Source organism: Vipera berus, assembly GCF_964194415.1.
Source record: "Vipera berus genome assembly, chromosome: 1".
Lineage (NCBI taxonomy): Eukaryota > Metazoa > Chordata > Lepidosauria > Squamata > Viperidae > Vipera > Vipera berus.
In genome coordinates, this window is record NC_138202.1 from 298,346,985 (window position 1) to 298,359,087 (window position 12,103).

Consider the following 12,103-nt stretch of genomic DNA (forward strand, 5'->3'; position numbering starts at 1 on the left):
CGGTTCACAGGGCAAAAGTCAAATACAAAGTACAAACATTAAAAAAAGATTAAATAATTGCCCAAGTTAAAACAATTAATACAATAATAAAACCCCAAAAATAAAATTAAGGATACAAAAAAATAAAAACCCCACCAATCCCCATCAGGCTAGGCCGGCTTGTACAAACAAAAACGTCTTGAGATCGCGATGAAAGGAGCGAAGATCGGGCGCCATCCGGAGCTCTACCGGCAACTGATTCCACAGCTCCGGAGCGCCCACAGAGAAGGATCTCCCCCTGGGCGCCACCAATCGACATTCTCTGATCGGTGGCACCCTGAGGAGGCCCTCTCTGTGGGAACGCACAGGGCGCAGGGAGCTTGATGCCGGCAGCAGATGTTCCCTCAGGTACTCCGGCCCCAATAAGAAGAAGAAGAAGAAGAAGAAGAAGAAGAAGAAGAAGAAGAAGAAGAAGAAGAAGAAGAAGAAGAAGAAGAAGAAGAAGAAGAAGAAGAAGAAGAAGAAGAAGAAGAAGAAGAAGAAGAAGAAGAAGAAGAAGAAGAAGAAGAAGAAGAAGAAGGGACCTTGGAGGTCATCTAGTCCAACCCCCTGCTCAGGCAGGAAACCCTATACCATTTCAGACCAATGGCTGTCCAGTCTCTTCTTAAAAACTTCCAGTGTTGGAGCATTCTCCATTTCTGGAGGCAGGTTGTTCCACTGGTTAATTGTTCTAACTGTCAGGAAGTTTCTCCTTATTTCTAGGTTGCTTCTCTCCTTGACTAGTTTCCATCTGTTGCTTCTTGTCCTGCTTTCAGGTGCTTTGGAGAATAGCTTGACTCCCTCTTCTTTGTGGCAGCCCCTGAGATATTGGAACACTGCTATCATGTAACCCCTCACCCTTCTCTTCATTAAACTACACTTACCCAATTCCAGCAACCGTTCCCTATATGTTTTAGGCTCCAGTCCCCCAATCATCTTTGTTGCCCTTCTCTGTACTCTTTCTAGAGTTTCGACATCTTTTTTACATCATTTTGACCAAAACTGGATGCAGTATTCCAGGTGTGGCTTTACCAAGGCATTGTAAAGTGGTATTAGTACTTCACGCGATCTTGATTCTATCCCTCTGTTAATGCAGCCTAGCACTGTGTTGGCTTTTTTGGCAGCAGCAGCACACTGCTGTCTCATATTTAAGTGATTGTCCACTAGGACTCCGAGATCTCTCTCACAGTTGCTACTATTGAGCAAGGTATCACCGTCCTATACTATACCTGTGCATTTGATTTTTCCTGCCTAAATGTAGAACCTTACTTTCTTCACAATTGAATTTCATTTTGTTATTCATAGTGGAAATTCTACATGTAAAGTTGCAGAAAGTGGAAAAAAAGAATAATTAAAATGATCAAGGTCACAGAAACAATCCTCTTTATAAAAAAAATCTTGCATTAGTTTTTAAACAGAAAAAGGTAGATATGAAATAGATAAAATTGGGCATGATGTAAAGGAAGTTAATATGTGTTAGTTTACCCTCCTCTCTCATATTGCAACTTGGCATCTTCCAAGAAAGCTGAACGATTGGAGATTCAAGATAAAAGATTGTATCTCTTCACACTATGTGCACTTAAACTATTGAACTGGAAGCTTTTAAAACAGGATTAGATAAATTCATGGAGATAAGACTCAGTGACTATTTGTGAAACCTATATATTGTCACAACAAAATCCAATTCCCCCAAATGTCCAGAAAGTATGTGGAGAGATAACATCTATCTCACCTCTGTGTACAATGGTTCATAGATATCCACTCCATTATCCTGACTGTGGGAAAGAGTCTCGGAACCCCTTCTCCAGATGAAGCGAGCAGGTGGATTAGAGCTGACCGTGCATCGAAGGAAGACGGTCTTCTCATGATAAAAACTCCCACGGACATCACTGATAGTTTGATGGACAGTAAGAACGGGCTGGTCCAAATCTGCAAAGAAAAGAAGGAAGGAGAAAATCCACAGAGATTGTTGATGAGATTTAGGCCAGAATGTGCAAAGTCTGTGGATCACCCAATGCTCCAGATGTATAGGAAAATTCATTCCATCCACCAAGCAAAGTAGTAATAGGACCTATAACAAAGTGATACCTCTCTAAAGTAAGGCTAGTATCTGTTAAGTATCTGCATAGCAACTGAGCTTTTCTAAAACAACTAAATGAGGAATAGGATAAATTGCATTTGCCAGATTGATCAGTAAATACTACAAGGACCGCAGTCTGTAAATTATCTGGCCCCAGAAGACTGGAAAGCTCATTTGTCCTGGGGCTAGTGAACATGTCACAGAAGTCCTTTGAATAAATTGTGCATTCTGTTGTCTGTTATCAAGCCAGATGGCAAAAGAAAACAGGAGATAGACTATTTTTAACTTGGCGTATTGATATTTTAAGCACTATGTCCGGCTTTGTGCCAGTTGATAAAATTCAAGTGCTTTGTATTTTGTCTGTCATTGTGGAGTGGAGATCTTTAATAATGCTTGTGAAAACTTGATGCCAAATCTGGTTGTTTCCGCCTAGCCTGCCAAATGCATCTTTTCATCCCTTTTATTCTACTAATGATACTTTGTAGTTTCTTTAAACTGCAGCTTCTCTATATTTGAATGAAGTTCTTGCCCCATCAGTTGAGCTACCACTACCTCAGAAAAATTAAAGATAAGCTTTAATCTTTCATCTTACATGGTCTCTTAACTAGAAAGACATTTTAAATCTCACTTCCTAGCTAACCCAAATTTGCTCATCCTTTTACAAATTTAATATTTTAAATTAGTTTTTTGTATACGGTTTGCAATAATTTGTTTCTACATTTTGGAGATAATCTTTATTTAGTACAAAATCAAGAACTTTAAGAGTTATTCTTGAATCACACTATTGAATATTCCTCCATTCAAAAATCTTCATACAAACAAAAATTAATCACAATGAAAAGCAATTTGAGCAGGACCTGCTCAAAACCCCACAAGCGCAATATCTTTATTTGCTCAACCAATATTTTATCATCTCTGCAAGTTTTCATGTTTCTTAAAAATCTTTATCAGCCTCAAGGAATGCAATTTGGATGTTGTTCAATACAGCAGGGTGCAAAATGTTTCTGAATTACAGCAAGGGTTTTTGTAAAGATATAGCTCTCTGAAGATGCTAGCTGTTATTTCATGTAAGTGGCTGAATAATATATATTAGCCACAAATCTCATGTTCATTTTTCTGCTTTTTAACTATTTCACTTCATTAGAACTTTTAGGAAACTTGAAAGCTTGTGATTAATACTAAATTTTGGTTAGTACAATAAAGATATTGCCTCTATAGATTGTTCTTATTTCAATTTTTTTCCTGGCCAACTCATCTGTCATTATGGAAAAAGTATAACTCAATAGTTGGGCATATTCTTTAAATTCAGAAGAGTTAAATTAACTCCTTGCCATCTCCAGATAACACTGAAACTGTTTCCTTATCAGAAAACTTAAAAGATACACTCCCAGTAAACAATATAGTTTGTGAACGAATGACCCAACCTAGTAAAAAGCAGTCTTCTTTGTCCCCAATACTATTCTTATATGGGACAAAATTCAATATTACAAGTCTCTGTTCACTGCGTGAACCAAAATCCTGAAGGTAAGACTCAGTATATAATTCTGATAATGACACTAATTCAGTGCATCATAATAAGACTTCTGTTCCCAAGATGCCTTTCAAGATTGAGTAGATTAAAGGAGCAAAGAACCCTTGAATCAAATAATATAACTCTTGCCATCCATTTAGGTTCCCACTTCATTTAATGTTCTGCTAATGAGGAGAGACAGAGCCAAACCAGATTAATGAAAGTTGTCAATGTGCATCATATGTCCCTGCTTTCAGACAGTTGGGTGTGTGTGTATTTGTGCACTCTAGGGTTGGGGAGATGGATAATCATTAAACTCAGTGGAGAGAAAAATCCAGATGTACACTAATGAGGACCAAATGCAGAGCTTTTGTAAAAAAGAAAAGTCCTGGCATATTTGAAACATGTGACCACAGAGCATATGAAGGCTCCTTTTTTTCTTCCATAGAGCTCTTATATGCTGTTGAAATTTAAAATATTGATTTAGTTATATATGTCTGGAAATCTGGTTTCAAGACAAGATACTACTTTCAACTAAAAGCAAACATTTTCCATTAGATATGTGCCTAGACCAGTCAATTTGCATATTTTAATGAGGCACACATTTTGAAGAGCCAGTATTTGTAATAAATGTTGAGATTTGTTAGTCTGATAATACTAGAAGTGTATTCAGACACAAGGGCAGATTTTTTTTTTAGCCGAATAGTGATATTGAAAATGGCAGAGGAAAACATAAAAGAGATGTAGAGCCAGATTAGAGGGACTTCATAAATACTTTGTAAGGAGTTTCAACCAATATATACTAACCTTCATTTCACTACTCCAGTTAATCTAGGCAAACTTCATAATGTTACCTTCCTGGATGACTCCTAAATAAGCACCAGGACTCCACTTTCCTTTATAAATCATTTTTAGTTCCTATAATAACCTCTGGATTGTTAGGCACAAAACTATTCATGTCAATGTATACAGAAACTCTTGTTTACATTAATGGGAGAATGGGGTCTTTCTATAGTAGCTAAATATTTATGTTCTTTTCCCAGGTGCTTTGTGATCACATCATTCAAGTGAGAAAATATGGGTCATTGCTATTTGTTTCCTCTGCATTTTGATCTTCCTTTGCAGCAGTTCCTACTTGGATGGGTTTCAATTGTTCTTTGCCTTGTTCCTTCCACAAGCTAAAGAAAGAGAAAAAATATCAGTGACAATGAAACAGCTGAAATAGCATAAATGGGCTTTAAACAATGACATGCAAATGGGACAGCAATAAAATTCACCTGACCTAAGCCTCAGTTGTCTGCTGCCTAACTCTCATTCATTTTTGATGCTGTGCGAAGCAGTTATAACAAGGTGACTTACCCTTGGTCATTTCACCTGGAATTTTTTTCTGCCCCCAAAACTCTTTGTGTAATAGTTTCTCACCTGCACTTCATCCCAGAGACCTTTAATTTCCTATCAGTCTCCAGTGACAGCTCTAATCTCTTACCATACCGCTTTAGAGTATTTTTTTGGGGGGAAACCTCACTGTGTCAAAGTAAGTGATTAAAATAAGTTGAAGGGATTTAGGCTCATCATATTTAAATGTGCAAACTGTGTCAGAGGCTCTTTTAATTCAGGTTCATGCCTTTTATTATCTTAAAGCCAATTTCTCCCATCTAGTATTCAGTAAGTCTATAGGAACTAAAGGTAAAGGTTCCCCTGCACATGCGTGCTAGTCGTTTCCAACTCTAGGGGCCGGTGCTCATCTCCGTTTCAAAGCTGAAGAGCCAGCGCTTGTCCGAGGACGTCTCCGTGGTCATGTGGCCGGTATGACTAGATGCCAAAGGCGCATGGAACGCTGTTACCTTCCCACCGTAGTGGTCCCTATTTTTCTACTTGCATTTTTACGTGCTTTCAAACTGCTAGGTTGGCAGAAGCTGGGACAAGTAACAGGTGCTCACTCTGTTACGCAGCATTCTGGATTCGACCTGCCAAACTGCCAATCTTCTGATCGACAAGCTCAGCATCCTAACCCACTGAGCCACTGCGTCCCTTCCTATAGGAACTACAAGGCCCAAAACTCCCTGCACTCATGTGATACCACTTTTCTCATCCATAAATAGCTAGATGCCTTGGAGTCAATGTTGATTTCTGGTAAGTTGCTAGACAAGTCCCTGCAATTTTCTTGGTAAGATTTTGGAAGTGGTTTGCTGTTGCCTCCTTTTTAGAGCTGAGAGAGTGATTGGCCCAAGGTCATCCAATTGGCGTTATACCTAAAGGCAGGACTAGAACTCAGTCTCCAATTTTCTAGCCTAATGCCTTAACTCAGGGGTGTCAATCTGCCAGCCCGCGGGCCGGACATGTCACCAGGAAACCTTGCCTACCCTATTGCCGGCAATGGAGAAAAAGCTCAGATACATCACGCGATGTCACATGACGTTGCGAGTTTGACATGTCTGCCTTAACTAGTACACCACTACACCAAACTAGCTCTTTCATCCTTTCTTAAGATCCTTTCTCATCCTTATTTATCCTCATACCCAAACTAATGCAGCTAGTTGCAAATTCACTAATGGTTCTTCCAACCTAAAGAAATCTGAATATAAAAATTGCCCTCTTCAAAAATTCTGAAGAAAATCACAATTTCACTAAAGAATGCCATCTTTCTTCCTTGTTTTCCAAGTGGTCTCTGAAGATAATAGAAGAGCCAAGAGGCTTTTCCATGCCTGCAGCAGTTTGCAAGTGTCCGTTCTTTTCACTTAAGCCTCAGCATGTCTCAGCCAAAAAAAAAAAAGGAATCATTAAAGTATTAAATCTTAGCAAGTACTGATGATAGTAGAAATGGTGATTATGGAAAGAATTGTACTTATTTTTTAAAAAATAATATTTTAAGTATTCAAAGCACCTCATCTATCTCTAGCTAGATGCACTAATGCCTATAGTAATACAAATTTTAATAAAACTATATCAGAGCTTAATTCAACCCACAGTTATTAGCTTGCCAACTGATACAACCATGTGGGTTGTTTCAATATCAGTATAACTTTTAAATGTCCCCACTTTCCATCTGGCTTTCCTATCTCTTCCTCCCAACATGGAAAAGCTCCAAGGAAAAGCTTCCCTAATTAATAACAATATCTGGGGACTTTGTGCTAGTGCTGGCAGTTTTCTGGATCTTCAGCAGACCTGCTTTGCTGGCATCAGCTGAAATGTAGCAGCAGTTTGGCTGACATTCTTCTACAAGGATTTATATGAAGCTTTGAAACAGGTTTACATGAATCAACGGGTAACACACGACCTGATGTTTTCCTGAAATCTGAAAGCTGCTTAGGAATTTGGTTGGAAGATTGAGAAATTTCATTTTTTTTAGTAATCCACTATATTTGTACCGAGGAAATCTCATGAACAAAGGATCATGTTTATAACTGGTCTGAACTTCCCTTGATGGGAGTATAGTAATAGTAATAGAATATGTGGCTAGTTCTATACAGGCAGTCCTCGACTTATCACCGCAATTGAGCCCAAAATTTCTATTGTGAAGTGAGACATTTGTTAAGTGAATTTTGCTCCATTGATGATCTTTCTTGCTGCAGTTGTTAATTGAATTACTCCAGTTAGCAGCATGGTTATTAAGTGAATCTGGCTTCCCCATTGACTTTGCTTGTAAGAAGGTTGCAAAAGGTGATCAGATGACCCCGGGACACTGCAACCTTCGTAAATATGAACCAGTTGCCATGCATACATTTTTTTGACCACGTGAACAAGGGAACCCTGCAAAGGTCATAAGACTGAAAAATGATCGTAAGTCACTTTTTCAATGCAGTTGTAACTTTGAACGGTCTCTAAATGAACAGTTGTAAGTCGAGGTCTACCTGTATTTGCATTTTACTTTCTCCAAGTGTCAGGAATGATTACAACTTGATCTGTGAAACAAGCACACAGACATCACTTCAATTCTGAGCAAACAAATTGTTTCAGATACCATATAATTTTAGGTCAGGGCACAAGTAACTGTAAAATTATCATCAACAGTAAACAAAAGGGAATGTTTATTACATATTAAGGAAAGACAAAGACAATGTCATGAAAGGTGCAGTTAAGGGCAACAGTGGTAAGGATTAACCTAGTCCTTTCCTACTCCTTCATTCATCTATCTATCCATCTAACAAAGAGTTACAAAAAAAGTGCAAATTCTTTTCTGGGACAGCAGCGCATGCACGCACACAAAGCAAGAGACGTATTACCAAGTCCATCTGTAGAGTAGATGTTAGTATTGAAAAGCCCTTGGCCACCCAATTTACCCCACAGCTCTAAAGGTCAGAAATATAGGAAGAAGAGCAGGACTCTGCATCAGCTTAGATCCAAGCTCCATTCTAAAAGCAAAGGGAAACTGCACAAGAAATCAATTCCCTTCTGAGATGGGACTCTTTAATAACCCAAGATAAATTATCTATGGTAAATAAATTTACAAAGAAAAGGAAAGCACAGGGAAGCTACATAATAGAGGAGGACAAGAAGAAAAACCTAAACCAGCCTTAACAAAATTGGCACCGTCTCTAGCTGTGTTTTAAATGCAATACCCAAAATTTCCAAACAATGAGGATGACAAGTTGGTGAGGCTTCTCTTAAATATTTCAAGAAAAGAACGTTAATTTCCTAGATAAGATTTTAAAAACTTCTCTGCAGTTGGCACTACAGGGGCCCCTATGCTAATGTTTTGTACATATATAATTAAAAATAATATACAGGTAAAGATGGTCTTTTGGGGGGGGAGGGAGAGGACAGGCTGTGAAGTAAAATGTGAAATGTTTAAGTATATATTGTCACAACATTCTCTTTGGGAAAATGCATTCCAAAACCACTTTCCAATTGCTTTTTGCTAGCTGGCAGAAGGCAACAGTGGCTTTCCTCTCCTAGCATCCTGGAAGAAAGCCAGAGGTGTATTTACTGAACCAACGTACACATTTCAAGAAAGCAGGAAAGTGAGGATAATTATATCATTCATTATCAGATATCTTAACAGGTGATTATCAATGTAAGAAAAGTCTTCCAGGATCAGGCCAGGGCACATTTTCACCAGCACTAATTACCTCTAGAGCACCCATAAGCAGACATACTGATGTTTTCACACAATTGCCATTAAGCGAACTGAGTTTTTTTACTTTAAGCTTTGAATTTAATAATTCATAAATTTGTTTCATTCATCTGATCTCCCTGAATTTATCTGATCTCCTGTTAAAGCTATGCAAGTTATGCCGGTAAATTGGTTCCAGTCCTATTCTCTCAAGCAATAGAGAAAGTTCGCTCCTTCTTCTGTATGATACGAAGGTTGCAATAATGTCTCTCTCAGTCATCTTATTTGTAGGTTGAACATACCCAGATCCTTCCCATTCCTGACTATCATTCCTGACCAGACTTGATTTTAGACACTTCACCATCTTGATAGTCACTCTTCAAAATTTCTCCAGTATGTCACTGTCCCTTTGAAACTGATGTGCCAAGAAGTACATACAATTCTACACAAAGCAAAGTACCATGGGAATGAGAGAAACTAGGTTCGCAGTAGTATATGTGAAATAGTCCTTATCAGCTATAAGTTAAACATGAGCCAGCAACATGTTAAAAAGGCAAATGTTATCAGGAGCACAGAGAATACAGATAGTCCTTGACTTACGACCACAGTGGAGCCCAAAATTTCTTTTTGCTAAGCAAGACAATTCTTAAGTGAGTTTTGCCTCCTTTTACGACCTTTCTTGCCATAGTTGTTAAGCGAATCATTGCAATTGTTAAGTTAGTAACAGGGTTGTTAAGTGAATCTGGTTTTCCTATTGACACTGCTTGTCAGAAAGTCGCAAAAGCGGATCAAGTGACCCCTGGGACAGTGCAGTCGTCAAAAATATGAGTCAGTTGTCAAGTGTCTGAATTTTGATAACATGATCACGGGGATGCTGCAACGGTCGTAAGTATGAAAAACAGTCATAAGTCACTTTTTTTCCAGTGCAATTGTAAATTGAAATGGTCACTAAATGAACTGTAGTAAGCCAAGGTTTAAACTGTAGAACATGGGAAGTAATTTTCCCCACTGTACTCTGCCTAGATAAGACCCTTATGTAGAACTGTACCTAGTTTGGGGCACATCACTTTCAAAGCCACAGTGACGTATTGGATACATTTCGAAGAAGGGCTATCAAGATGGTGAAGTGTATAAAATCAAGTCTGGTCAAGAACGTTTATCAGAAATGGAAAAGATCTGGGTATGTTCGGCCCACAAATAAAATGACACGAGAAAGATGACAGCAATCTTCAAATAGCTGAAGAGCTATCATAGAAAAGGAGGGGTGAATTCTCTCTATTGCTAGAGAGAATAGGACTAGAACCAATTTACAATTTTTAATAAGAGACTAGACATTCACCTGTCTGTGATGGTGTAAGTTCTCCATCTTGAGCAGGGGCCTGGACTAGAAGACCTCTAAGGTCCTTACAGCTCTATTCTATTCTAAAATACAAGGACATCAGGCTAGACTTTAAGAAGAAATTTAATGTTTAAAAGCTATGTGAACCGTCAGCCAGTGGAAGAGATTGTCACATGAAGAGGTATGTTCTTCACTAGAGATCTTCATTCAGCAATGCTCTAATGCATTCTACACCAAAGAGCAGATTGTAATTCTATGATTTTATTAAAATATGAAGAAAACCCCGGGGTTTAATTATTGTGTTCTCATTTTATTGTATCATTTATGTGTTTATTTGTGCAACTGGGTGAATCAATGCCTTTGTGTAAGGGGTAGAAGGAATAACTTTGAGGAATAGGAGGAAGAACTGCAATTAATACCACAGCGAAACAAAAGAAATCTGGAGCAGATCTGAAACCCAAGTAAGTATCCCAGACAAGACCCTCTCGTTTTTCACCAAAGTAAAGGGAAGGAAGGGAAAGCACATTTGGACTTGCAAGACTGTTGTTACAACCTTATCATAAAACTAGCATTAACTCTGATTTCCTAGTCTGGTCTACCTTAGAGGGTTAATACTTTGCCAGGTAGATGAGTCTCATGTTAGAAGGCAAGTAAAATAGAAGGGCTTTTAGTTTCATGTAACGGAATCTAATATAAAGTTCATTATTACAATGAAAGATCTATTTTGCATAATACTAAGCTATGGTTTACCATTAGTAGAACAAAGAGAACCCAGTCTCAGGACTACTCCTTTCTCCTCCTGTGTGGCCACTGAGAAAGGACATTACGCCAGACAGGAGTCTGAACCTAGAACACTCTTGATTCATTCCAATGACTGTTCATTAACAGCCCAAGAGCAAATCAAGTTTTAAATGAGACATAGCAATCTAGTGCTCTACAGATATTTTGAATTCCAATTCCAATAACAGCAATGGCTCTTAAGACTTATTTACTGCTTCACAGTGCTTTACAGCCCTCTCTAAGTGGTTTACAGAGACAACATATTGTCCCCAACAATCTGGGTCCTCATTTTATCGGCCTTGGAAGGATGGAAGGTTGAGTCAACCTTGAGCCAGTGAGAATTGAATTGCTGGCAGTCGGCAAAATTAGCCTGCCAAACTGCATTCTAACCATTGTGCAACCATGGCTCAGAAGAAGGGCTTTTCTTAATCTAATTCCTGACTACAACCTGAAGCTGAAGTTGTTAACCCAAAATATTTGGTTGGCATCCCTTCGAATTACCTTCTTTTTAACTAGCTAATGTTCCAACTCTCATTTGATGAATTAACATTTAGTTACATTAAAAGAGGAAGCAAGGGTTCTTAATTTCTGTACGACTGTATGATTAGGAGCAAACAGACTTGCATCTACCTCTTCATTTAGTGTTAAACCCAGGGCTATATCTGAAATGAGCAAGGAAATCCCATCACTGCACAGCTGACTAAGGTTTCCTCTATCCAAATGGGCTTCACCAAATTGCAGCATGCCACTGACTATAGTACACATGCCTTCTTATCTGACCCTAAGTTCATGAGGACATTTTGTCCAAGACCAGCACTTTCAGGAAAGGGAGCGTGGATAAAACAAGGTCTGTCCCTTTACCTCAGAGGTATGAGAATGAGTCTAGGTCAATGCAGAATTTCACTAGCCAAGCGATCAAGATATACACAGTAGAACTGTGGGAAGTCTTGGATGGCCGCAAAATGACTTACACTGCACATCTACTCGAATGGACTTGATGGCAGGGACCCCAACCCCGTTCTCTGCTTTACAGTAATAACGACCCCCCTGAAGCCTCTGGATCTTCTCAATCAGAAGGGTCTCATTTAACACCGATGTCTCCTGGAATTTGTCCGAGGCGCTGCCGGCAGTTTTGGTCCACCTCACCTAGAGGAGGGAAAGGAGAAAAGCAGAGAGAAATAAAGCATAAGAAACAAGCAAACTTTGATCTGGGCCCCGGGCCCATCTATTTATTTGAAATGCTTTTAGGCTGCTTATCATGCTATGCATCTGCAGAAAATATGTATATAATACAACTGTACAGAGTGTACCATTTAATATAAA

At 38.8% G+C, this 12,103-nt stretch overlaps 1 protein-coding gene across 1 annotated transcript in view; it reads right to left on the minus strand.

The window, feature by feature from the left end:
- MDGA1 (MAM domain containing glycosylphosphatidylinositol anchor 1) overlaps positions 1-12,103 on the minus strand; it is a 321,444-nt gene that overhangs the window by 198,431 nt on the left and 110,910 nt on the right. Inside the window, exons 3-4 of the mRNA XM_081315387.1 lie at positions 11,752-11,926; positions 1,751-1,947 (exon numbers count right to left, since the gene is read on the minus strand). Coding sequence (XP_081171513.1) covers positions 1,751-1,947; positions 11,752-11,926 — 372 coding nt within the window. The remainder of the gene's footprint in view (positions 1-1,750; positions 1,948-11,751; positions 11,927-12,103) is intronic.